At 31.0% G+C, this 27,995-nt stretch overlaps 3 protein-coding genes across 6 annotated transcripts; 1 reads left to right on the forward strand and 2 right to left on the reverse strand.

Moving 5' to 3' along the window:
- Positions 1–4,243: 4,243 nt before the first annotated feature.
- LOC130813158 (probable xyloglucan endotransglucosylase/hydrolase protein 32) lies at positions 4,244–10,403 on the reverse strand. Its single transcript, XM_057678916.1, has 4 exons — positions 10,039–10,403; positions 9,333–9,433; positions 6,679–6,896; positions 4,244–4,809 (listed from the first exon to the last, which is right to left on the reverse strand). Exons 1-4 carry the CDS (start codon positions 10,265–10,267, stop codon positions 4,437–4,439), a joined length of 921 nt encoding a protein of 306 aa, XP_057534899.1. The 5' UTR covers positions 10,268–10,403; the 3' UTR covers positions 4,244–4,436.
- A 2,485-nt stretch (positions 10,404–12,888) lies between these two features.
- On the forward strand, positions 12,889–20,733 carry LOC130812537 (uncharacterized). Of its 4 annotated transcripts, XM_057678042.1 has the most exons (17): positions 12,890–13,154; positions 13,234–13,341; positions 14,302–14,347; positions 14,426–14,595; positions 14,740–14,857; positions 14,999–15,081; positions 15,228–15,287; positions 15,656–15,910; positions 16,432–16,528; positions 17,056–17,106; positions 17,229–17,309; positions 17,393–17,464; positions 17,693–17,755; positions 18,596–18,748; positions 19,443–19,500; positions 20,001–20,053; positions 20,154–20,733. In XM_057678042.1, the coding sequence occupies exons 2-17, from the start codon at positions 13,241–13,243 to the stop codon at positions 20,229–20,231; spliced, it is 1,539 nt and encodes a 512-aa protein (XP_057534025.1). In that variant the 5' UTR covers positions 12,890–13,154; positions 13,234–13,240; the 3' UTR covers positions 20,232–20,733. The 4 variants fall into 4 exon arrangements, with proteins under 4 accessions (XP_057534029.1, XP_057534028.1, XP_057534026.1 ...); XM_057678046.1 differs by lacking the exon at positions 20,001–20,053 and having other exon boundaries at positions 12,889–13,154; XM_057678045.1 differs by lacking the exon at positions 17,693–17,755 and having other exon boundaries at positions 12,889–13,154.
- Positions 20,734–21,249: 516 nt separating this feature from the next.
- LOC130812538 (protein PTST homolog 3, chloroplastic) lies at positions 21,250–27,949 on the reverse strand. The gene is made up of 12 exons (XM_057678047.1): positions 27,673–27,949; positions 27,451–27,570; positions 25,951–26,099; positions 25,658–25,867; positions 24,740–24,938; positions 23,662–23,722; positions 23,524–23,574; positions 23,337–23,390; positions 22,714–22,833; positions 22,346–22,470; positions 22,098–22,149; positions 21,250–21,985 (listed from the first exon to the last, which is right to left on the reverse strand). Exons 1-12 carry the CDS (start codon positions 27,846–27,848, stop codon positions 21,887–21,889), a joined length of 1,416 nt encoding a protein of 471 aa, XP_057534030.1. The 5' UTR covers positions 27,849–27,949; the 3' UTR covers positions 21,250–21,886.
- Positions 27,950–27,995: the final 46 nt, after the last annotated feature.

Here is a 27,995-nt window from a genome sequence, read left to right on the forward strand (position 1 = left end):
ACAAGCTTAGTTTTGAGAATTTTTTTAAAAAACTTATTTATTTCAAGTTTTTGATAAATGGCACAATGTTATAATCCTATTAACTATTGAGACTAGGGACCCATTTATTCCCATGGTTTGAAGGCATCAAGTAAGATCACATGAATGATGGGTACAGAACACAACACAATAATATAACATATTGATAAGAAACCTCAATGATAACTAAACCAAATAAGACTAAGAGATCTATGCACCTCTATTTTCTTTGTTAGGTAGAAGAACCTAAGAGATCAAGTTATGATTGTTCCATTCATTCATGACCTACAAAACATAATCAACAAAAGCTATCCAAATCTTCCATAAAATTCCACAGACAATAATATGACATGCATTGTAAACTAAGGCAAACACCACATGGTTGCAGTTCACTTATTTTGGCTTAACTTTAGCTTTACATTCCCTTTTTGGTTGTTTTGATGAATCCAAATCTGCTTCAGTCAACTCCAAAGAATATTGCCCATTAAATGTTTTTTTTTATCATTTACTCCACGTTTGGTAGGTGGTAATAAACGGTGGTAATGGGAATGAAAAACTAGTGTAATTTTGGTTGAAAAATATCTAAATTACCTTATGGCCATGCTTGTCCAATTTCAATCATCTCATTTTCTTCATAAAATTCATTCCAATGCATTACCATTGGGAGAGGTGGTATTAGGTGGTAATAGAAATTTATAAACAAAAATATTTTTTTTTTGATCAAAGTTTCATTACCATGGAATGATATAAAACTTTTAATGAAATTTTACACTAAAAATCATTGCCATTATCATCATTTAATACCACTAACCAAAGGGGCAGTAAGGGTTTTATATGTAAAATCTAGTTCATCAATTTTATCATATATTACCTTCATGAATGTTTGTTCTTTGCATTATTTGATGTCACATTTCATCATAGAATGTGCAAATGAGAACCACTTATTAATACGTTGAGTAGGGCGCATATATATAATACAACAAGTAAAATAATCAATTTGAGTTGATAAAATAATTTTGTTCTTATTAATAATTTTTTAATACAAAGGTTGGCTAACCGTTTTTTAACCAAACTTTATCCCAATAATACAAAGGTTGGCTAAGTATATTAATGTAGAATATCCGAAAGGATTACTTTGATCCAAATAAAACTATTTTCTAACCAAACTTAATCACAAATACTAGTAGAAGCGCACCGACCAAGTCTATGCTATCATATTAGGTTCCCTTAAAGCATAAGAGTAGGAAATAGAATAAAAGAAGGTTTAAAAGAGACCCTATTCTCCACAGTCCACACAGGTTTGGACAAGCATTCTTCTGGTACTTACTCCTATCAAAAGCTCTTATTAATCAATAATTAAAAAACTTTTATTTGAGAATAAAAGATGTAATCCTAGGAATTGAGATTAGGAAAGAAAAAAGCTTTAAAAGGATCGATGTAGTATATATCAAAGTGCGTTTTCTTTTTAAGGATGTTTATTTGTTAAGAATTCCACAATTAACGTGTTCGGTGATCTTGTTACGAAAATTTCTTAGGATGAGTGACTTTAAGATAATTTCTTAGCTAGCTAGGGTGCGCATGAGTGAGCATAAAGTGTGTCAGAAAAAATTTGTATTGATCTGTAGGTTTAATCTGTGGCGTTGTTACGAAAGATTTAGATAAATAAATTTGCAATTCAATTTTTGTTGAAGATGAAAAAGGAGTAGAGGAGAGAAAGGAAAAGAAGAAGAGAAAAATATATACACAATAGTTTAAGTGGGTCGTGATCTTGTTTATTTCACCATTATTTTACAATATTATATAGTTTAAATCAATCTAATAAAGTTGAGTCTAGATTTAAAATAATTCTAAATTAATCTCAGTGAGTTTCAAATGAGTTGTAAATTGGATTTGGGACGACTCCTAGACGTGTCTAAGTATGAAAATATTATACTAATTAAGACTCATAAATCCAATTATTTAAAACTCAAATTCAACTAAAGCCCAAGCCAAACATGTTGATGATCGAAAAAATTAAAAATGGCATCCTCAAAATTAGGATTACATTTGAGATTATTTTTACAAATTAAAAATCACATCCTCAAAATTAGTTTCATGACTATTCCTTTTTAAAAGTAACAGATAATTCAAGAGTATATATCATCAACTAAACTTGAAACAACTTAATTAAATTAACGACGAATCTTAATGATTTAGAGTGAGTTAAATATTCATCTTATATGGACTCATGGAGTGTAATATATTTAGTACTGAATCAACGCAATTGTTATTTTTTCTATCATAAATTATGCTATATTATGTTAATAAATATTTAACAAATGATTCAGATCATAATTTAGGAATATACAAACCTACAAAGTAGATGTACTTTCGCACTAGAGCAAAACTTTGAAGAAAAATTAGTTGTGGCGGACTTGCACTCCCATAGATCGAAAATCAATGCTCATTGCTCATGCTTTAAATAGATGGGACACTTTGATTTGAGGAAAATGTAATAGGAATAATTTACTTTTAAGTAAACTATTTTTTTTTCTAGTTTCTATCATAAGTTTTTACATCAATCATATAAATTTAACGGGACAGAATTGTTTTTAGTACTTTTTTGTTTCTCTTATTTTACACCATTTTTCATTATCGTTCATTTTATTGATTTTGCACTTTTTGTTTTTATGGCAATGATCTTACTTTTCTTCTTTTAATCTTATTCGCAAATTTTTACTCTATTTCCATTTTATCATTCATTTTAATCCTTCACTTTTTTTTTTTTGTCTCCTTCAACTTAATGTTTCTTTATACTTAATTTCATCCATTTTATAACTAGCGTAAAAATGAGAAGATCAGTGTTAGAGTATATAACATATCATGTGGCTCCAATCGTCAACTTAAGTGTTTGGTTGAATCGGTTCCTTAACTTAGTAGCAGAGCTTTTTCAAATGTGAGGAAGATCTCAATCGCTAAAATGTTGGGTTGTAGACTTGCGTATGATGTTTGGTGAGTAATCCTTCTTATATGATATGGTTTTGGAAAAGAGTAAAACTCATCAAGTATTGTATGCAAGTCAACGTTTATTACTCGTAGGTTTGTTGGTCCGAGCTCACAGGTGCCAGTGAGTATTATGTCCACACAAGTAGGCCATCGAGATGATTGTACGTGTGACGAATTATCACGGCTACAATCAGAAAGAGTATTGTTTAGTAAAAGTTTTTCTGCGCTAATTTGTCGGCGATCAGGAAACTGGTTCCTACAAATTTATGTAACTGGGGTTAACATTACAACTCTCAGACCCAATTTTTCATGATCTGAATCAGATTATACTATCTTCATTGCCCATCGGTAAGGGGGCACTAAGACTGTTCTTTTACCTCAGACACCAAAGATAATTAACCTTTGGTGTACGTCATTATGTCATCTTAAAGGATGAACTTAGTACAAAATATAAATAAAAAAAATATTTTGTTATTCTAATATCATAAATTCTTGTTGAGAGAACGTCTCTAATTGGATCGGCCTATTATATATTTTTAAAATATTGTAAGTAGACATTAAGAATGATATAAATAGATATTTAAGATATTGAAAGTAGGCATTAAAGATACGATAAGAAAGCATTAAAAATAATGTAAGTAGACATTAAAAATACGGTAAGTAGGCATTAATCTTTAATGGGTTGGACTTGAGATATGACTCTCAAAGAGACCGTCTCTCAAGAGACTGTTTTAATATATCTAAGTAATTTAGACCTATTATTTCAAAAAAAAAAAGTAATTTAGACCTATTTTAAAGCTTTTGATAACGAATACAAATTAATTGAGCTATAAAAAACTTAAGAGCGTGTAAAAGTTTTCACGATCCTAAATTGTTCTTTGTTATTATTATATATGAGATCCATGTATATTGAATTTAATTTGTTAGGATAAACTATTTTATTCTTAATTATATTTATATAAAATAATATTTATTACTTCTGGTATTTTTAAATGTAAATATCATAATTAGTGATAGTTTTCATTTTTATATTGGATATCTCCTTATAAATATTATTATGATTAGGGTCTGAAAATGAGGCATTGACCGATAGTATATAGTATATATACATCTATCTAATAGAATTCATTTTTGTTCATATATAATAGAGTATGTTCTTCATTTTTACGCTTAAGACTAGAGTGCATGCCCATTCTGTCCTACCCCAAATACGATTCTGCGTGATGAATGATACGATGCATTGAACAAAAAGCTCAACATTATTATTTCAAATCTAGGTTACATATAATAACAACAAATAGTTTAAATAATATGATTTGCTGGATGTAACGCTGGAAATAAATGATCAATAAAATTGAATACAAAATTCATCACTCATAATAAATTTGATAAGAAATTGATTGATTATATGATGCAAAAAAATATAAAATATATCAACCACGTAAATGACATTCTGGGGTCAAAGAGTGGTCACGTTTATGGTCAATGCAGTAGTTATAAATCATGTAATGTCTCTGAATCCATCTCATTACGGAGAACTGCCGTCGTGTAAGGCTGCCGGACCGGTAAGGCGAGACCGAAACGGGGCGGCATTTAAGGGAGGCGTAGGCGGAGCAACCACTGGCTTTGAAGTTGGTGTATTGACCTATAAATGGTTGGTATCTATAATCTGCTTTGTATTTCCCATCTTCTGTTGCCCATGATGATGCATCCCATATTGAACCATATACCCACATTGGCCTTAGTGGGAAGGTTGTGTCACTTTTTCTTTGGTATCTTCTTATGGGTATGTCATCTACCAAAAATCTGTGCAAATAAATGTGGACATTAATAATTATATTTCATGCAAGTATTATGAGGGACTCAATGGCAGAACCAGAATTTAAAAACATGGTTGGATAGTATTAATTTATTATAGTAAATAACTAAAAACATATAACAAAATTTTGAAGGTTTTTGTTTTTTAAATGAACAATTTATAAAAATTTATAATTTCTAATTGACTTATACAAGTACAATACTACAATAATAATCTTAAGAAAATGAAATGAATTTGTAAAACTTTCATAAATGAAAATGAAATCAAGGAAAAAGATAGCATTAAATGTTTGTAATGTAGTTGGTAGCAAGTCACCAATGTTATTTGACTTGGAATGAGAAATACTATGCATGAATAATAGAAACAAGTTAAATTCTACTCCGATCCATATTCTTTTCAAAAACATTATATTTACCTTTGAATGGTTTGATTTTTGAAAATTTAGATGATTCAAACTATTTAATCACAAAATATATAAATTGATATATGGAAAATTCTTTACGGTAACTTTATAGTAACTTAATTTTTTTAAATTTTTATGACAACACTCAGCTTTCTAGTTAGAATAAAACATGATCATATATGGTTTAAAATGTTTTAATACAGTTAAAAATTTTAAATAAGTTAAGTACGCTCTTAAAAAAAATTACAAAACGCTCCAAATCAACTACTAATACAACGACATAAATACATTTTAATAAGCCAATAATAAAACAATATTAAAAAATTGGCATTAACTCTAACGACGTTATTTGTTATTATTGTGATGATGCAACCTTACTTAAATTAAAGAGTTGTCATAAAGAATATGCATTATATATTTATTGTGCATAAATCTTTTCATGTTTACTACGTATTGAAAAATTCTCCAAATACTTCTATGATTGTAAAAAATATAATTGTGAAAAATGTAACGTAAAGGAAGGTAAAAAAGGGTGAGCCAAAAAACAAAAAATTTTATATTCAAAATAATAACTTTAATCAAGTGGTGTCATTAATTAATTTCCAGCTATATTCCAACTACTACACCACAAAAGAATGAAATAATTGCAAACGTCAGAAAAAGAAACAAAAATTTCTAAAAAAGTAAATAGTACATATTTTAATCAATGCAAATATTCTACTACGAGTAGCAACTTAACTTGAGAAAAAGGTTGAGACTTGAGAGATTCGTAAAGGTTGAAGGTAATCATTGGTCCCAAAAAATATTTAAGTTTTTAAAAATAAATAAATATTTTTTTTATTCAAAATATGTATATATAATTTAGTAAAAAAAAGTATAAAAATTTATAACTTATGCACATTTTTTTATATTGTAATCGTGTCAAATCATTATCATCATCATCATACCTAGTATATTTCGTTTAATATTGTAATCATGTCAAACTCGTAAATTATTTGAGAGTGTTTGATTAGACAGAAACTAAAATTTTGAAAAATATTTTCCTATTGTAGTTATTTTCCAATGAAAATGCAAAATATAATTAATACTCCTAAATTTTAATTTTCACCCTTGTTTTTCATTTGAATTTGATCTTGTAAAACAAACTAATGTAGATTTAAGAAAATGTTTTTCTATGAAATATTTTCTTCAAAATTAATTGTTAAATTGAAAGAAATACTTCTTTTGTTTTCATTTGTTCTTTTCGTTTATTTTATATGCAGACCTCAATGCAAATTTAAAATTTAAATAATTTTAATTGTAACTTTTTAAAATTTAAAAAGTTGATATTTAGAAAATAAATATTGAGATTAATGAGAAATCATAGTCAAAATTTAACACTAAAATTAAAGTGTATTTGAAAAAACATATTAAAACGAAAAGAGTATTTAATAATAAATTAAAAAAAACGTACATGATCTCTTTGGGACTCCAAAAAATAGCATAGTGATGAAATCCTTTAGTAGGATCGAACCAAAGATGGAACTTCATTTCTCTTCCAATGATATTTCGATCTCCACTACCTCTTATATACACATTTGTTTGTAAAACATATGGTTTTCCAAATGTTGTTCCAAGAAATTCCATGTCTACTTCATCATGAAACCCTGGATGTGCTTCATTGTTTGATAGCTGCCAAAAATCTCAACATTATTAATTATTATATGGATAAATAAAAAAATATTAGTGTGAAAAATCAAAATAAAGGCAAATCTATAATATTAGTATAAACCTATTTAGGATTCTTAATGCCTACTTACATAATCTTTAATGCTTACTTATTATATTCTTAATGTCCACTTTCAATATCTTAAATGTCTGCTTACATCATTCTTAATGTCTGCTTACAATATTTTAAAAAATATATAATAGGCCGATCCAATTTGATATGGTTTCTCAAAGAGACCGTCTCTCATAAGAATTTGTATAAAGCAATAGTCGAGCGCTCAACTCTACAAGTCTACTGTATACAATTATCATTATTCCGTACATAATTTAATATTAATAAATTTTTAATCAAATCATAACCTGAATGTCATTGTCGGATAAACCCGAACTTTAATTCCACAAAAATTTTCAACATTTTTACATAAATAATAAATACTTGTAAAAGATTGTTGAGGTACAAATCTCGTGATCTAGTTTTAGTCACGGTTTAGTATGCCCATACTTTTGTACTAAACAATTGTTTGTATTTAGCTCTATTACATTCAATGTGTCGGAAGTCTATAGTGTAATAATAAGCATACACGGCCATATTTTTTATTTGCAATCATTTTCATAATAATAATACTAATAATGGATCAAAACTATAAATTGTCATTTAAGGTATAGAATATGATGCTAAATAAGTATTAATTTATTGTTGCAAAAGTTTTTATTTTTCAATTTGGAAAATCATATTATTTTTTTATCTTTTAAGATTGGTACACACTACACATCAAATAGTGGAGACCAAGTCATACGAAACTTTATGTTTATTATACTTGGGTACTATATAAATTTACAAATCGTCTTATTTGAGGGCTCATATAATTAACCCATTTTTTTAAATAATCACTTTAATTAAAATTTACCATGCATAAGATCGCCTCATTTAAAATTTGTGATATACATATGTGGTTATATAAATATACAAAATAAATTATATACGATGGAGTCATGTTACGTGTGCAACTACTTTGTTTATGATTAAGTGTATTTTGTAGTTGATTTTAATGTATTTTAAATAATTTTTATTTTAGTTAATAAGGTAATAATTATTTGTGAGTTTTAATGTAGTGGGACAAATGTGAATAGTATTTTGCTAGATAACAAATACTAGCTAGTATATGAATTTGACAAAAAACCGTGAAGTACTACTAGTCAAAGTCCAATTTCCAATTTATAACAAAGGAAGCATCTAGAGAAACGTTTCACAAGAATTCCTAAAATACATAGATTAAAAAAAAAAAAAAAAAAAACCGACAGAATTATTGAAGAAATTGAAAGAAGAGATCTTGGTAGATTGTTTTATTTGTCGAGGAATAATGCATGATTAAGTTATAGTGGATGACTTGTGGGTATACTCCCTCGCTCTTATAGAGTACCAACATTTTACTTAATAGCATTTTGTAAAACATGTTAAAATCTCTCTGAAAATGAGGTAGTAAAAAGGTTTTTTTTTTTTTTTTTTTTTTTTTTTTTTTTTTTTTAAATTGCCTTAAGATCTCTTATATATACGATTTTTTCAGACATTTTACACGTATTTTTTAAAATGCTCGTTATAATACTGTATTGATACTATTCATCATTTAAACTTATTTTACATGTTGCGGTTAATGAGTAAAAAAAACATAGTTAAGTAAGATCTTTTTTGAATTGTATAATTGAATACTTTCATAATATTAATTTTTATAATTTTTAGATGTATAAAATTTATTATGTAAATAATTAAAATAATACATTAGATTGCGTAAAAAATCAAAAATTCTAAATATGTTAGGATTTTATTGGTAGGTATGAAGTGGTGGTTGGATGAATGTGAAGGTAATTTGTACACATTAGAAAGTGAGCTACGCAAATCTCCATTGTTGATAATATAAACATTATGAAAATTGGATTAGCCTTTTTCATACGACACTTGTTATTTGAGAAAGACGTAGAATGAATAGTGCCAAATCTTAAACCAACAAATTTTAATCTTTAATAATGCGGCTTGAGTAGCCCCACTTAGATTCTGATTTCCGTTTTTTAAAGGAAAATCATTTTAATAATAATACGAATTTTATTTTAATATAATCTCCAAAAAAATTTCCTTTTTATTTTTATAAAATTATATTTATTATTTCAATTAATAATAATGTGGTAATTTAAATACGGCAAAGTTTGAGGATATATTTACAATTTTAAAAATTATCACAATTATATAAAAAGTAAAGATTAAAATGTGACAAGGAAAGATTTGAATGGTGTACGGATGATATTAAGTAAAAAAGAAATTATAATATTTTTTATAGCAAAGTAAAAAAGACAGATTAAAAATAAAATATTGAGTAATTAATTAGTTTGAATGTTTGTGTTTCTCACATAGAATGCCGTTATTACTCCAGCTGTGTAACCCTGTTGCAATTTGATTGATGTACCAAAATACCCGGATCTAAACGGTTTGACCGACTTGAACCCGCTTCCTATTCACCAAAACAATCTCTTAGAAATGAAATCAAAATTCTATTGTACCACAAATATATAAAATTAGAAAAAAAAAAAAAAAAATCAAAGCTTAAAATTTTTTATAACCATCAGTTAAATTTTTATTCAATTGATTTCTTAACATGAAATTTAAAAATGTGACAATGCAGGAAATTATGGTTTCAAATTTCATCTATCACTTATTGTATTTCACATAAAATATTTACAGCCCGTTAAACGGTGTTAAATGGTGATAATATAAATGATTTTCGTGTAAGGTAAATTTTCATGATATGTGCTATATCATTTCCATATTAAATGAATGTTTGATGATAAAAAGTTTTTTATTCACAATTTTTCATTACCACCAAATATCACATGTTCAAATATTAATGCATTGAAATAAATTTTGTGAAGAAAAATAAAATTATCGAAGGAAAACATGCATCGATCGTCATATTACGCTAACGTTTCATTATCATTCCCACCTTTTATACTGATCACTAAACGGACTGTTAACGTTATTACGAGAAGGATATATTTTGCATCCAAATTAAATCATAATCGAAAAAAGGAAAAACAGTAGTGTGGAAAAGGAAAGAACCTGAGTTTTGATCAAGCCAAATAGTAAGAGCATTTTGGTCCATCCTTTGATGTTGAGGACCCCAAAGGTTTCGAAAACCTTGATAAAAACTCATAGACTTAAATTTCTTACTTGGAAAATAGCCTGGGGAAGGTGGCCATTTAGCAATGCTAATACTTTGTGATACCATACATACAACAATGATCATAATGAACATCAACTTATGAACAGTAACAGTAAAAACACCCATATTTTTTGGGATTTATATGGAAAGAAAACCCAAAAAATAAGGATTGAGATGAAAAAAATGGTGTTAGTGAAGAGTATAAATATGGATAGTTTGTGTGAACGTGTGTGAGTGAGTAGTAAGTGAGTTTGATGTCGGTGTGTGTGTGTGTGTGAGTAGGACTAGGAGTAATGAAAAGGCATGGCAATAATAATAGTATTTGTGGAGGCCCCATTTTAGACAAATAATGACAGGATGAATAGAAAAACAATGAAATATTTGTATTGTTTTGTCCCGTTGTAATACTGTCAAAGAGAAATTAAGTATTTTTTTAAATAAAAAAATGAATATTTGATACGACAAAATGATTTCGGTGGATGATATTATATCAAAAAAGGATTATGTACGTATGTATGAGATTGAAAAAACAGTTAATTATTATTATCGAAATTAAATGAGTGGGACGAATAAAAATAACTAACAGTACTAAATAAGTGGGAGGTAGTGAGTAATAAAATTGAAATTTTATTACATTTAATTCTTTTTCTTCGTTGTCTGGCTGGGAGATACGGGTATCCTAGACACAATATATTATACAAATCTTTTTTGTTTTAATTTTCATTTAAAATGTTTTGAAAAATATCTTGAATTAAATTTTGGGAGATGGGGGCAAATTATAAAAATGCTTAGTTTTCTTTTGTGTTGTGAATGGTTGAATTGAGTGGTAAAATTTTATGGGTTTATTATGAGTTTTCGTTATAGTAAATACAAATTTGGCGATATATTAAATGATACATCATATAACAATATGAATATGAATAATGTTACTTATGATGGCTAATGACTATTTGGTATAAGTGAGACGTTTGAGGGTGTATAACTACATGTCTAGCAGCATATCCGCCCACCATTTACCTCTACATCTTAGAGGGTGTTTGTTTTTAGGGACTTTGGGATGAAAACGAATCCCCTAATGGCTTGTCTCTGTGTTCATTTAAAATTGCAACAAGTAGATTAGTTGATACAAAGATTAAGATCGTAAAAGATCAAAGTTAGTTCGTTGTTATTAACAGCGAAAAAAAGAGAATAATTACATTATAATTTTTGAAAGGACAAAAAAATGAATGTTGTTTGCTATTATGAACATCGAACCAACATTGATATTTTATTTTCCTATGTAATAGCTATAACATTGTTTTCCTTTTGTTCGCTGTTAACAATAGTAAACATAGGGTTTTGACTTTTGTGACCATATTATTTGTTTATCGTTAATAACAACGAATAAATACATGACCTCAACTTTGATTTTGAGATACTTATTTTGGGTGTTAGAATTTCTCTAATCTTATTTTGAGATTTTTTTTTAAAATAAGCGCTTTTTTCAAATTTTCGAAAAAAGATAATAAGTATTTAATGTTTAAAATTGCTTGGGCTAAAAATTCTACAAGTTGGACTAAAGGTCTTCCTAGTTGAAGTTGGACTAGAAGCTTTGCTAGTTTTGAGGTTTAAAAGTTGGGCTCAAATGTAACACATGATCACATGGAACATCAACAAAAAGAAAAACACATGTTAACAAACCATTGTGTTCACTATGACAAAGTTTGGCTACAAATTATTGGGACAACTACATGAACATACATAAACGATCTCTAATTATCAATTAAAATTTGATAGAATTTTCTTCATATACAAATTGTTATATGAGGCGGCTAATCCTCAAATGCACTTTACACATGAGTTAAATAATTCAATTCATATAAATTATGAGAATATAAATTTTCTCACATTTAACTCGTCTCACTTAGATATAATCTCTTACATGATACTTCATAATAATATATTCACAAGTTTTCTACATTGATTATAATGAAGAAAACATATAAAAACACTAGCATTTCTTTTTCACTTGATATCTAATTACCAAATGTAAAATCAATATAACAACTTAAAGCTTCACTAAACAATAAACTTGGGTAGGGGTCATGTCTCGTGTTATTTCAAGCCCTTTTGCAGTCTTGGTCAAGCACGAGTCATGTCCTATCATACCGTGTCAAACCAATCTCAAATTCTTGCTAGAGGTCTGCATAATCTTTTTATTAACTACGTTAATTTTATTCATTTTTAGAATTATGATTTTTTTTTTAAAATATATCTGTATAAACTATAAGAATTTTTAGAATTTACAGTAAGATAATTAGTAAGAAATATAGACTTAAAAAAATAGTAAGAAGTATAAACTTAAATAAATTATAATATTATTCCATATCATTTGAGTACTAAGAAATAACTAATGAAATAATTCATTTATTTATTAATCAATATCTATATTCAATATTCAATATTCAATATTCATTAATACAAAGCTACAAACAAGTAAAAACAAAACATTACCATTTACCTCATTTCTTTTATTTTTTTATTTATAATTATAGAAATTACAAAAAAGTAAAGTTTGTCTTGATGTTAAAAACTTTCTCTTATTATATGAATTTATTCACAGAGATAATCAATGTTTATATCATTATTTTAAATTTTTTGCTGGTTACAAATATCGAATTATTATACTTTTTTTGGAGGGATGGAATTTAAAGAATATACTTTTTATCCATATTATTGGTTAATAAAAAGAAAAAAAAAAAGAGGGAAATGAAAAAGAAAACGGCCAAAGTCCAAAAATCCAAATGCAATGTATCGAAGATGATAAACAAGTAGTGGAATATGAATTCTGATTGACATTTCTTCCATCCCCATTTCGTCTCAATACCCAATTTTCGTACCCAAATTTTTAAACAAATTTCTTGAATTTCTTCGGTCTTCAGTCTTCACCCATTAAACCAAAACTCTTTCTTCTTCGCATCACAATTTGAATCTGTGTTGATTTTCAAAATTTGACTCTTCATTTTTCTTTCGTGTGAGTTTTGATTTCATCAGAACTACTTTGAAATCGCTTACTTTTTTGATTTTTACATGTATTTTTCGCTATTTTGCAGTGATTTCATGGAGATCGATAAAGCAATTAGGGATTGCAGTGATCGAAGGCTTAAGACAAAGTACAACAACGCAGTTTATGTCATTCAGAGAGCTCTTGCTCTTTACAAGTATGGGTTTCCTTTTAATTTGATTTTAATTTCATCATTTGCTATTGGGTTGATTTTAGGGTATGAAGTAGATTTAGAGTACGGATTGAAATTTATTTGTGTTGAGTGAATTGCATTGATCAAGATCATAAATTCATGGAGATTTGCCTCATTTGGGTAGTTGGATGTTGTTTGTATATTTCCATTCTACTTTATTGTGGGTTGGGGATGGAGGGTCATTCGGTACCCACTACAGAGTTTTTCTATTGGTGGGAGACTTCATTTCATTAGTTGGATGCTTGATGCTTGGTAAAAGTAGCGAATTTTAGCACTTCATTTTGGATCAAAATATGGAAAAAATTTTAATAAATTCACCCAGGGTGCACTTGGACCCATATTCATGTTTGATATGGATGCCAGAGTCCAAGCTACACGGCATTGGATACATCATACATCATACATCATACATCATACATCATACATCATACATCAGTAAAAAACAGTTTTAAGTTATTATGAATTGTTCCATGTGGATAAACACTATAAATGATTTAATGGTTCACGTAGACGTTCTCAATCTTTCAGGATTAAGGCACCGACATTGTGTGAATTTTTGTAACTCTTAGAATTTGTCACAATTTTTCATAGTTTCACAATATGATTAATCAACTATAGCACTCAATAGTTTGATTTTACTTTGTGCATCATGCACTCATGTTATAAATTGAAATTAGAATGCTCTTCCTACAATCTTGGAACATCTTGTTTGTCTTCCTTATCTACTTTTCCTAGGCATATTTGAACCTCAATGGGTATTGGATTTGGACATAGAACTTTCTTGAGTTTTATTTGTAGGTGTTCTTTTAAGACATTTTTGCACTCTTCAAAGGCAATTATCTTGATTATGCTTGCTCTTTTTTAATCTTAATCATGCTTGCATTTTTTTGTACTTCAATATAATTGTACACTTCTCCATGACAGTATTGAAGAGGTAGCTTTCAGCTTCAATGGAGGGAAGGATTCAACTGTAAGCTTTCATGATTATAAATAATCCCTTATCAAGCTGTTTCATCTTCATTTGTTTTAATAATGCATATAATGCTAGGTCTTGTTGCATCTACTAAGAGCTGGATATCATCTACATAAAGAGGAACAAGAAAGTAATAATGGAAATGTTGCACATGATCAATGCAAATTCCCAATAAGGACAATATATTTTGAGAGCCCCAGTGCTTTCCCGGAAATAAACTCATTCACTTACGACACAGCTGCTGCGTAAGATTTTTTTTACCTAATTATTGTTTTTGGCCTAAAGTTCCTCATCTTGAAGGTTTATTACTTGCTTTTCCTCGTTTAGGCTGTTAGAAATTAAACGATATTGTAGTTGTAAATGTTCTGATTAGTCGACTTTTTGAGCAGCTATAAATTGCAATTGGACATCATTCGTGAGGATTTTAAATCTGGTCTGGAAGGTTTATTGAAGACCAAGCCTATAAGATCCATTTTTCTAGGTGTCCGAATAGGCGATCCTACGGCAGTATGGAATACTGAGCCTTTTTCCCCTCTTTCTTATTACAGTGAAATTATAGTTCTTGCCTTATCAGATGCAACTTCTACACAAAACGTTGCACATGAATATGAGAATTCTGATACTTCATCATGATAAATTATGTTGCAGGTAGGTCAGGAGCAGTTCTCTCCCAGTTCTCGTGGTTGGCCACCTTTTATGAGAGTGAATCCCATCTTAGATTGGTCTTATAGGTTTGTATTTTTCTATTTCGCATAAAGAATATATATCCAACTGCCAATTTTTGTCATTTATTACGAACACCTGTGTTATGTGTGAAATGTAATTTTGTTTCTGTAGAGTTCTTAACTTGTTAAGTTTCTAATCATCCTTTGACCAGAGATGTCTGGGCTTTTCTATTGACTTCCAAGGTACCGTACTGCAGCCTGTATGATCAAGGGTAATAATTTTATCCTATAGTGAGTTTTATGCATCTTATCTACTGTTGTTTGTCAATTATCTATTGTGAGCCCAATGGTGTGTTATCTGATTTTTCTTTAGGAGATCTTTGTAGAAATCAATCGAGAATCTTAATATAAATTTCTTATATAATAGGGAAGTCTTCTCCCTAATCTTGCAAATTTTTTCTTTAAGACTTAAGTAATAAATTTTTTCTTTATTTAATAAGTAAAATCTATTTTGCGGCTGTTGATTGTCATATTACGACACTCATTGTTTTGCTTATTTTATCAATGTTTGCTGTATCCACTAATAGATTTAACAAGATCAATCTTTATCAATTCACTACTTTTCAATCTTTGGTGGCAGATATACCTCTATTGGTAGTATATATGATACAGTTCCAAACAAGCTGCTATTTGTTAGTAATCCCTCTGGCGGTGAAGTGAAATACAGGCCAGCACACATGCTTGCAGATGGAAGATCAGAAAGAGCTGGGAGAGCAAGGAAATCTACTCAAGGGTCCCACAGTAGTATGTCTTTGAGCAACGGAGCTGCTGATATTGAAGCACATCAATCTTGTACCCCCACAGCTGCAGTTATTGGTGTTGGCGATGAGATTCTGTAAGTCCTTTTTTTCCATGTTTAAGTTATCTAGCCGTTGTTGCTCATGCTGAAATTGCTTCTAGGATTTGGCATTTTACTTATTATTCCCTCCCTTCTTGCACACAAGTTTTTTTTGCACTATTCACCAATAATATTTCATATTTTATTTGAAGCTGCAAAAATTTTATTAATGACTTGCAATATTTACATCTCAAACACCAATAAGGATATATAAGATAACACATTTAAGCACTAACATGGTAAAATCAACATATATAGTTTGGTAAGCAGAGTACCTTCTAGGAAGAGACTCCTCAGAGTCTCAGACCTCTTGTAGATCCGTAAACTAATTATCAGGAAAACCTAGAAGCCTTTCTAATTTGAAGCTGAATGCACAATATAGCATCTGTAGTCAAGTTGCTATCCATGTTTTGATGGTCTGCCTATTAATAAAATATAGTTTTTTGTAATTTCAAGTATTATTTTTGCACGCAGGTTTTTATATTTTAGGTTCTGATATCTATGATATGATAGTGCAGATGTGGAAGTGTTGAGGATCCTATAGGTCCTTCATTACGTCAAAAACTGCATGACATTGGCTGGGCTGTGACTCAATCGAGTATCCTCCGAAACGATGTAAGTAACTTTTGTGTTTTTAAAACTGCAAATTCAATAATTCTTCGAAAAACTCACTAGGATATGATGATTGCATAGATATGCTAGTGGTTGGACAATCCTATTGGATTCTGCGGTTGTGGCTGGAAGGAGATGACTTTCATTAAAGCACATACATATTTAAATGTGGTCACTGTTAGCTTTTTTTAACTATATAGTGATAAAATATACGTACAAGGTTACATATATAAACAGTCTATTTGAGCAATCTTATCATGTGATTTTCTGTGAGACAAAGCAACTTTCCTAGCTTTATATTTTTGTTTTGGGAGGCTACAGCTTTTAAGTATTTTTCGGTTGAAAGGATTAGGCTAATTTGTGTAATGATATATTTGATGAAAGCATTTCCTCATAACTGTACTCTCATTTAACTGTTCAAATATGATTTCTTGAAATAGATGTTATTTAGTTCTAATCTAGATTGTTGATTACCTATTACAAAAAGTGTTGCTAACATTGTATTATCTCACTTTCTTTTCAAAATGTAGATTGATTCTGTTGCTGAAAGTATAGAACGACAAAAATCTATTAATGACATGGTAAAGTATTATTGATCTAAACAATTCTAGTGTCGGATAGAGTACTACAAAGGCATGTGATTGACTCTTCCCTTTTGTGATCCTTGTATAGCTTACTTAAAGAAGTTAAATTATTCTTCTAGGTTTTTGTCTATGGTGGGATTGGTCCTTTGCATTCAGATGCTACTCTTGCTGGCATTGCAAAAGCATTCGGTGTCCGTCTGGTTCGTTTTTAATATGTTCCTCTTATTAATTTGGTAGCTCATATGTCAAATATAAAGCTGAAGTAAATTTGTCTTTGATTTAGGCTCCTGACGAAGAGTTTGAAGAATACCTTACGAACATAATGGGTTACCGCTGTACTGGTGATAGGAATGAGGTTTATTCTAAGATCTCTTTTCTGTATAGTGTATGCACACACAACCTGGACACGTTTTTTGGCAAATTTAACTAAACTAGGCAGTGATGTGAACTTGTACCCATCTAATAAAGTCTTGTAATTTCTTTATAATAACGTCCTTGTTAGTCTCCTTGACATTTACATGTCAATATATAATGGTTAAATGTTTTGGCATTTTCTCACTTGTGTAATTGTATGTATCTTCAGATGGCGCAACTACCAGAGGTTATAACTGAGTTGTTGCATCATGAAAAGCTTCCTGTACCTTTGGTATGTGGCAGAGAAGACACTTGTATGATGAGGCTTTCTTCTGAATTACAAATCTTTGTCTGCTTGTACCCACTTATAGCTCTAGTCTCATCATGTGTGGTTTACATATTTATAACTGACATTCTTGTGCACATAAAAATACACTTATTGTACGTTTGGATGGCAAACTTCATTTCTTTATAGGCTTAGGTTGGCTCAAAGCTACACTCTCACATCATCTACAGTCTAACAACCTTATTGCTCATACATACGCATATGTAACGGATTTGAGACCAATGCAAGTTATAGGACTTGTCCCACATCAGTTGTGGGCAATTCATGAGGAGTCTATAGATCAAATGGGCTAGTCTTTGGGATGAGCTTTTTTATTTAGTCTATAGCAATGGTATTAGTAAATAGAAGTTAGAACCAACTCGGAGTGTAGGCCCATGAAGTGGATGTCTGGGTTAATCAAGTAGTGATTAACAAGGACGTTGGACCTTTTGGATAGTCCAATGCAATGGTTGCGCAATGCAAGTTAAGGCACTTGTCCCATATCAGGTGTGTGGGAAACTAATGAGGGACTTAGAGATTAAACAGGCTCTCTCACACAATAGACTAGTCTTTTGGGACGAGCTCTCCCATTTGATCTACAATAGAACACTTCCTTTTTTTCATAGTTCAGGTTACCTGAGATAATAAAGCTAATGACAAAATTTCGCTGACTTTTTCTGGCTGCATTATGAAGTTGGTTAGATGTCTTTTGACTACCCTTTTTGTGTTTCCAGTTAAAATAATTTGTTCTTAATTACTAAATTTGTTTGAAGTCATGTTAAAACTTATAGCTGTTTTCTTTTGCAGATGAAGTGTCAGAATGTAGTCATATTCATGGCAACAAATCTAATAGAGCTGGAAAATGAATGGAAATGCTTGATTGAGCTTGCTACTTCTACTGGGCTTCTGATGTTGACAAAACCTTTTTCTTCAAAGTATTTGACAACCACTCTTTCAGAAGTATGTATAAATATATTCGTCACTTCTTAGTTCGGAGATATTACTTGCTGTGTTGTCTTTTAAAAATAGACTTAATTTTGCTTGACCATCCCATTATCTTGTCTGTCAGTAACCAGTATATTTGGGGTTGTACATGGTGGCCTTGCTTTGTTTAGAAACTGTCCTTGTAAGAAAGTGTAGACTGATTTTAACTATGCAATCAGCCCAATTCGAGCTTTAAAAAATGTTTCACTACCATATGATGTACAGTGACCTTTTGTCTGCAAAATTATATAGGTTTCTTATACAGGTCTTGACTCCTGTGTACTCATTTTCTAAATAAGCAAGGTTTTATCTTTAAAAGTTTTCTATTGTTTCTAAAGTCTGTATGTGAGATATTAGAGTTAATGTAATGTATGTTAAATTAATCCTGTTGATTTAGTTACCTACTCTCCAAATTACCTTAGCAGACATGCATCAATTACATGTCCATTGCCTTCTTAGATATGAATATACTGATTAATCCTTAAAATATGGCTTGGTGTCCCCAGGTTAGATAACTTAACAAATCCAGCTTTAATGTGTAACGTAGATTTCTATGATTCACAACAGACCTTCTAGATCTTGACAATTTAATTAGATTCGGTTATTTCAACAAGCTCTAGTTGATTGATCCCAGCTGCCTGCGTAATTCATTTTTGTTATGTTCGTGCAGGTAGAAGTTGCTCAACCATTGGCAGCTCTGCGTATTCACTTTCCTGATTTGTATGTTGGTATGACTTTTTTGCATCACGGTTTATTCTCTTCTATTCCTACTAAACTACAATATTCCATACAATAACATTCCATTGCTCCAATGCCATTAAGTGGCTCCCACTTAAGGTGGGGTTTGGGGGATATACGCAACCTTACTCTTGTTAGTTATTAAGACTAACAAAGAAGTTGTTTCTGATTGACTCTTGGTAACAAACGTCATGTGAAACTGCACATAAACAAGAAGTTCGCATGATTTAATGAGTCATTTTTACTTTAGTTCATTATAATCCGAAACAAAGAATTGTAAAATCGTTGGCCCCATGAAATGATTATTTAAGATAATGTCAACTAAATAGAAGAAAAAGACTACAACTACACTCCTCTTTAAGCTAAAATCAGTTGATCTGCAAACATAAAATGATCATTGAAGCATAGTAAAATAGATGAAAGAAAATGCAAGTGTCTTGAAATGCTTTTTCATCACGTCTTAAGTAACGATTGATTCATTCTGTTTTAGGGTGTTATCGAAAATCTAGGCGTGGCCCTCTTGTGATTACTGTAGAAGGAAAGGTGTGATATGGAAGAAATCATTTGGTTTTTTAAGACTTGAAGGAAAGCATTTGATTGCTGAGATCATATTTGGCATTAACAAGCTATTCTTTTATTTTAGGATGAAGGCAAAGTGCAGTTGGCCTCTGAAGCCGTCCTGAAGAAGTTTAATCCAGGGGCATTTTCTGAAACCATTTAATGTTCAGACATCTACTTCCTCCATTATTGTCACTAAAAAAATTGAATTGTGGCAACAAGATTCAACTTTATGTTATCTTCTAACAATGACTGTACGTGTTTGGGCCGTGGAAAGCGTGTCGAATCTTAATCTCATTTCCGACAAGTATGGCAGATATAGAAAACCCTAAGATTCAAAGGAAAACAAGAAATCTACGAGGGGACAGAAGATGGTTGTTCCATAATCAATCTCAAAGGCAAAGAGAGTATAACAAGTAGCTTTTTAATTTATTGAAGTTTATTTTTTTGGGCTTTCCAACCCTGGAGCACCATATGATTAGTGCTGACATGATAATAAGGCAGGTGAAACATTAGATTACTTGTTATTTAGTGCACACACTTTCCTGTTGTACTAATTTTCGACTGGACATCATATATTCGTTGGAGCAGTCTTAGATGAGCTTAAAAGCTGAGCTAAGATTATGCAGTTACTGGAAATTGAATAAATATGACTCCTTTTAAAATCAACTTTTAATATTGTGCATTGCACTCTGCATTTCATTGTTTTACAAGAACGTGCGACCAATTTTGTATTTTAGTGTTGGTTGAGTCGGGACTAGACGGTCTTTTGAAATTAAATTATAAGCTTAAAGTTCTTATTGGACCTTGTTCAAATTATTTTAATCATTTAGTTTTATAACAAGTTTGTCATCTCATAAAAATTATTCAAGATTAATGGATTTGATAAAACTATAATACTATAACAACGAACTTGTTTTGGCAGATTTGGGTCTTATTTTTTGGACTCATTAAGTCCGAATTGGGTTTGGATCCATATAAAAATTGATGAATCCATATTCAAGTCTAGAATAAATACCTGGATCCATATTCAAGTCTTAAATAAATATCCAGATCTATGGGTCCACAAGACCCGTTTTATTATTCATAAAATAAATAGGAGTATTTTATATTTGTATATTATTTAAATGATCTTCTTGCACATTAGTATCAAATCTCTGAGAAATTTTTTGGAAAAGTAATGCTCAAGCAATCCAAATTCTCTATTGTAATGCAATTACTTTAATACAAGGCAAAAAAAATAAAATGTGCAAAAATTAGACCTACAGATGGGGATTCAAATCTGGTCCCTGTTCAAAAAACAGATTTAGATCAAATCCACTTGGACCCAGTCCAGATCTAACCCACTGCCATCCCTAAACAAAACTAAATTAATCATAACTTATTATGTCTGTATGACAATGACAATTGCTTCCAAGTAGGAATAATTATCCAACAGCTCTTATTCCCTTGCTTATTCATCGCGGCTAAATAAATCTAAGGTCTGACTGTTCACCTTAATTCATGCTTTAACCTAATACATCACTGCTTTCTTTTCTCAAACATCAGCTAACTTCCTGCTCGACAGCCTGCTGCACAAGTTGTCGAAATCCATATGGCATAAACTTGCAACTACAAAGCAGGCTCATGGTCATGAAGATCAGGAAGCCGATCTTTCGAACAGTTTATTCCAAAGCAGTTGAGTGAAGAAGGCAGACTGTGGCATCTCGTTACATCTCCTTGTTTAGCTGTTGTGTTATTAACTACTTTGTACAGATAAATAGACGAAACCTAACCGATTCAGTGTTCAAAGATGCATCGAACTCCTTCAAAAGTATTTTATCGATCAACTCGGAGAATGTTGTTCTCTACACCATTCTTGTTGATTAATTCCTTTTGGGGATCAATTTTCCAATGGCCATCAACAATGAATTTTATCTGCAAATTGTCAAGGATAGTCGCAAAATGTTTTTTCCGAAAAAGAATGAACAAATTGATCAAGTTTTACTTATTTGCACCATGTAAAACACAAGATTTTACATAATCTTACCTCATACACCCCAGGATAAAGCCATAAAGTTGTTGACCAGCGCCTAGATCTCCTGTCAACATTGATCATGATCATTCTCGAGAAAGAATTGTTCAAGGTAAAAATGCATAAAAGCACAAAAAGAATACATGATAAAATCACCAAAATCAGCACAAAGCATTGACAATAATTGGGTAAATTTAGAATATTCAATCTAATATAAGAAAATAATGGCTGCGGATCCAATTTAACATATAAGTAGAACAGACCTTGATTCAACAGGGTCTACTATAACAGATGATGGTTGCGGATCCAATTTAATCCATTGATGCCATCCATTGAAACTACCAGCGACCTCTACCATTTCTCCTTCTCCTGAATATTCAATCTTCGCCTAATATAAGAAAATGAGTACATTATGGTAAGCAAAATTTCTCATCTGAAGAAAAAATCCAAACAAAAGCAAGATTCTTCTATACCTATGAAGGGACCAGACGAAAAAAATGAAGTTTAATGTGCCCACAAGGAGAATGACAGAAGGGAAAAATACAGGAAGGTAGCACATGGAAAACAAACTTGCATGACGTTATTATTTCCATTGTCAATATGCATGCAAGATTTGTTAGGGACAAATTACCTCCACGAGTCCAGAAAGACTTTCTTCAACAGCAAATAGTTCTGCATCTTTTTCTGATATAAGCTTTTGAGCTTTGGTAATCTCATTTTCTGCTTTCGTTTGCAAAAGTGACAGAGCATACTGCCGAAACACCATGAAATGTAAATTTCAAAGATGGTAAGGAATTGTAAAAGAAGAAAGACATAATACTGCTAACACGACGGAAGAATCTCAACATAAACGGCTCTTGTTTGATTTACGTGAAGATGAAATTCCTGCAGGACTTGCTTGAACTAATATTTTTTTGATTACAGGGTAGGCTGAGGGAAGAACAATACTATACGAAGAAGGTGAAACATTTATGTTGAACTTATTAGAATAAATCATCTTCATACCACTCTAGCAAAATCCTGCCCTACTTTCTCCCATTGGACGATGTCACAAAAGCTTCGATTTTCAAACTATGACTGACATTTGACAGTATAAAATGAAAGAAAAAAAAGCACATACCATAAACCACTTGACAATTAACACTTTACACTACTGCTGCATTTAATAAACATGTAAATGGAACACAAGAAAACACATAAAAATTCTCTATTTTGTTGAATAGGTCCAAATAAACTTCTATAGGAAAATCACACCTTTTCCTTTTCAATCTCTTCTTTCAGCAGAGACAACTCCAACTCTTTTTGATGCTGCACATAACACATAAAATAAGGAAATGTTATTGAAAGAGGCAGGAGCAAAAGTAACAACAATTTAAAAGTTAAGCAATTCACAAATACATGGATAATTATATCCTCAAGAAATCCCAGAAATAACAAGTACCAGAATCTGCTTAAGACGGCTAATCTCAGCTTCATTTTCCCTTTTTCCGGCCTTCATGATCATTGCAGAAATAAAAATTGTTAAAAATTGAAGATTTAACAAGTAAAAAGACCCAAAAAGAAAATAAATCCAAGTAACCTCTACGAGCTCATCATCAAGATCATCATTTTGTGTTTCTTGAGCAGAAGAATAAATATCCCTACAATATTGAAGGTAAACAATAATGAATATGACATCAGTATTCCTTAAAGAGACAACGAAAAGAGCGTAGGAAAATCACAAATATGTCACTAGTTTCTCTCACTAGAAAGGGACTTAAAGTAATCTTGTTAGAGATAAACTGCAACCTCAAGAATGAAGCATCATTAAATAACTAAACAACTTAAAGGGGATATTTGAATGGAATTTCAAAACATTTAAAAACGTCATGTCTATCAGAAACTTCATCATCGGGGCATAAAAAATACAGATAGCAAAAGACATGTCATTGCTTCAACAAGGGTACAACTTTACAGCAGTAAAATGAAACTATTTTCTCAAATAGTAAAATACATGAAGGAAAATTATAGAGTTTAAAATTAAAACTACACGCATAATGTTCGGCTGAAACCTAAATTAATATTTAATACTAACCATAAGTACGTAGTGTTTTTAAGTTTGACGACAATTCAAAACAGAAAGAATTTAACATAAACTATACCCCTAAAGAAACTAAATTCGTTAATTCAAATGCTAACAAATAAAAATTTAGACCAATTAGTATTCCTTGTATTCAGCATAATTCTTCCCATTCAAAGATTAATGACAAACTAAAATGAACTAGAGCTCTCAAAATTTGACTATTACTATTTTCCACTTTCTATTCTAGTTCTTTATATGACATCTGAAGTTTCTAGAGCCAGAGACCAAGATTATAAGGTAGGTATTTAAGTCTATCACGTGAGGTTAAAAATTGATCAATCTATAAACTACAAGCACATTAACATCTCTATAAGCAATCAAATAAAACCTAATACAAATACATAAATAAAATAATACAAGTGCTTTTTTAAAAAATACAATAAGGAAAACTGTCAAAAACTACCTTGTAGACACATTAGTAAAATAACAAAAATGTTATCAAATAAAACATAATTTTAGAAAATGAAAAATCCTGGTTATCCAATTAAGATATAGAAAAACTAAGGGGAGGGGATTCAGGGGAAGAAAATTAAACCTTGTGGATTTGCCTTCGGTTTCAAGAGAGGAAAACACCCTTGGTAACAATAGAGTACCATTTTGCCCAATATTAGAGTCGCTAATACGAGCCAAATGTCCATAATCCCTTTCACTATGGGGCACTGTTTCAACTTCACTCTGCCCGTGATTCAAAACTGTGCCCCCTTCCTCCGGAACTATGTCATCACAAGCATCAACTGTAAATAGTGGACAAATGCAGAGTATTATTATTACACTGAGAGAACGACATTCGAAGTGAATACTAGAGTAAATACTACCTCTATAGCAGTTGATTCTACATTAAAAAAGCAGATAAAATAAAACAGTCTTGAACAAACTACAATGCACTACATCCATAGAGAACAGTTTGCAGCATGTTGACATTACACTATTTAAAAACAAATTTTGACCTCAAATGGTTACTAATGCATAAAAAGCCACAGTCAAGTGTGTTTTTGATAGATTCATCTCGATGCCTAGTTTTATAATGTCAACTTTTATAATTTTTACTCTTAGATAATAAAAATAAGTTGAGCGTCAAAAACCAAAAGTCTCAATGGTGCAAGTATTCATACTTGGAGGAAGTACAAAACTTCAGCAATGTTCCATTCCCCTCAATATCACTAAAGGACACCCAGTCTCACTATATTAAAATTTTCATCCTACTTATCGAAGGCCAATTGTAATGCACAACTTAGAAAATCTCATGGGTGGAATGTACTTATAAACATATTATCATAATAAATAAGCGGCAGGAGACTACAAATATGTACTAATCCTTTCTGTTAAAAAGGAGTCTTAAATAATTTATTTTTATAATCTTAGATAGAATAATTATTCCATGGTGGGAAACTACAGACAAATCATGTATCTATGATACTAAACATTTTTCTGGTAATTGATAAATACGGCATACCTTCAACTGGATCTAGCACTCCATGTTTCATAAAATTGTCCACCTTTTCCTGCAAGGTCATAGTGGATTCTTCTAATACATGATTTACACCATTAGCAGTAGAAGTTGATTCGTCTTCAGCTAAAGCGCTGGTCACAGCATCAGAGTTGTCATCCATCGAAGGAATAGATATAGGATCTTCAATCAAATTATGTAGCTTCCCCTCCTGACCTTTTAAAGTAGATAAAGCAATCAATACAGACTTTGAATGGTATGTACTCAAAATTACACTTGAACAAAGCTAAAAAATTGACCTGTTTCTTTATAATCCCTTTTTTCTTGCGAATCACCATTTAAGTTTTTGAGTGAGCCATTCCCATCAGATTCTGTTTCAGAAGGGTTAACAAGAAACTGTTTTATAAGTTTGTGTCCTCTCCTTCGAACAATGTTTGCCAGATCCTTCCTGTAAATTTGAAGTTGTAAAAAAATACAGATATGAAAAAAATAAGACAAAGGAAAAATCACAAGCTACCAACAGAGACAACATAGGGCTACAAATTGAAATTAAGTAATAAAGTCGGGGAAGCTTGTTAAGGAGCGTGGAGCTCCCATGGGCCATGAGCCCATGACCATGTGATCAAGTCTATGTGAGGCCATTCACATGGTCAAACCTCTCTGTTAAATATCAACATATTGCCATAAACAAGCCAAGACACATCTGCAACTGAGGTCCACTCCACAAGTTCATCAAATAGACAAAAGTTAACGACGGAGAAGAGAAGGCTGAGACACATCACGTAAAAATATCCTATATGGTTGCTTCTCGCTCTTTGATTATTCATTAATCCATCAACCATAACTTGCCCTCTCTGTATGCTACCAAAAGAATAGGAGCAAAAAGAGAGACCATCAATAGAAAGATCAATTCTAGAGGCTTCTAGCATGCTGAGACCATCCACCAGTTTTTGCAAGGGTACAAAATCCGTAAAATGATAGAACAACATAAATTTGGCAATTGGTAAAGTAACCATGTCAAGTTGTGAACAATAACTTCTTGAAACTAAAATAAATATTTAAGATCTTGAGACTCTTACCTATAGGTTAAATTCTTTTTTAGGAGTATCCTAATTGAGGCTGGAAAATAAAGGTGAGTAATTGAAAAAATATCAAAATGAGAGAACCCTAATAGGCATTCTTAATATAATTCCTCTTCATATGCTTCGTCATTAGCTTCATTGCTTCAGTTTGATTTATACAAGCATGCTCTTAAGAACAAAACATCACACAAGTGAATGCTAAACCCTTTTCTAAGAACAACAAAACCCCCAAAACACAAGAAAATCATTTGCATCAATAAGATGAGTACAAACATCAAAACTGTTCACCAAGTGACATAAAAAAAGTTCACCCCTGATTGAAACATCCAAAAGTAGTACACTAAATAACAATTTCAGAAAAAATTCCATCCTGAATATAACACCCAATAAAGCCATTCCAACGAGTTGACATACAATTCAAGCACATAATTCCGTTCCCCCCCCCCCCCCCCCCCCTACGAAAAACGGAACAAACAAATACATAAAAGCTTTGTTACCCAACTCTTCATTTTAACTCAAATACCCATGTCAATCCTCGATACCCCGACATGGGTATCAAGTATTGACATAATTATTTGAGTTAAAATACCATTTCGGACACTCGAGCACAGATACCCTTGTAAGATATGGGTTTCCGAATCAGGGTAAGGTTTCATAGAAGTATAAGACATACATTGACAAGTTCAATATGAAAACTAAAACTATCTATAAATCAACCTTCCATGATGATTAAGCTCCTTGGTAGAAGGAACATGATCCGCAGGCAATCCAACAGAAGCCACAAATTCCCGAAGAGCATTGCACAGTTCATCATCACCCATAAGCTTCCTACTTGGCCTGAAACCCAAAAAAACCCATGAACCTATTAAAGCTAAACACAATGAATTTTCCCAAATTCAACAATCGAAAAGACAGACAAATAGTGAAATGAAATTAAACCTTGATTTTTTGATATTAGCAAGACAAACTATAGAAAACTGGCCATTGATATAACGGCGGTTAGTATGAAAGCAAGAGTGATGACAGAAGAAGGAAAAGGCAGAACTAGTTTGGGATTGGGAGTAACGAGAGGATAACGAAACACAGTGAGGCGGGAACCCAGAAAGGGCAGCCATTCGTGGAGTGAAGCAGATCGAAAAGCATTTCAATTTCAATTTAGGGGTGTTCGGATTATAATGTAACTCCTATTGAAAGATTCTTATGTGGATAATTGGTATTGGTTAGTGGGTAATCATTAAACTTGGAAAAAAAAAATACCCTAA

The sequence above is a fragment of the Amaranthus tricolor genome, chromosome 5 (assembly GCF_026212465.1).
Source record: "Amaranthus tricolor cultivar Red isolate AtriRed21 chromosome 5, ASM2621246v1, whole genome shotgun sequence".
Taxonomy (NCBI): Eukaryota; Viridiplantae; Streptophyta; class Magnoliopsida; order Caryophyllales; family Amaranthaceae; genus Amaranthus; species Amaranthus tricolor.

Excerpts from the sequence above, each read along its gene's own strand:
- LOC130812538 (XM_057678047.1), bottom strand. The coding sequence starts at position 27,848 with ATGGCTGCCCTTTCTGGGTTCCCGCCTCACTGTGTTTCGTTATCCTCT. Across the intron at positions 22,834-23,336 it reads AAGAGATTGAAAAGGAAAAG|TATGCTCTGTCACTTTTGCA; the intron begins GTGTGATTTTCC and ends GTGTTTCGGCAG. Across the intron at positions 22,471-22,713 it reads GTCTTTCTGGACTCGTGGAG|GCGAAGATTGAATATTCAGG; the intron begins GTAATTTGTCCC and ends TTCTTATATTAG.
- LOC130812537 (XM_057678042.1), top strand. The coding sequence starts at position 13,241 with ATGGAGATCGATAAAGCAATTAGGGATTGCAGTGATCGAAGGCTTAAG. Across the intron at positions 15,082-15,227 it reads ATCTTAGATTGGTCTTATAG|AGATGTCTGGGCTTTTCTAT; the intron begins GTTTGTATTTTT and ends TCCTTTGACCAG. Across the intron at positions 17,310-17,392 it reads AAGCATTCGGTGTCCGTCTG|GCTCCTGACGAAGAGTTTGA; the intron begins GTTCGTTTTTAA and ends TCTTTGATTTAG.
- LOC130813158 (XM_057678916.1), bottom strand. The coding sequence starts at position 10,267 with ATGGGTGTTTTTACTGTTACTGTTCATAAGTTGATGTTCATTATGATC. Across the intron at positions 9,434-10,038 it reads TTGGCTTGATCAAAACTCAG|GAAGCGGGTTCAAGTCGGTC; the intron begins GTTCTTTCCTTT and ends TTTGGTGAATAG. Across the intron at positions 6,897-9,332 it reads GAGTAATAACGGCATTCTAT|CTATCAAACAATGAAGCACA; the intron begins GTGAGAAACACA and ends GATTTTTGGCAG.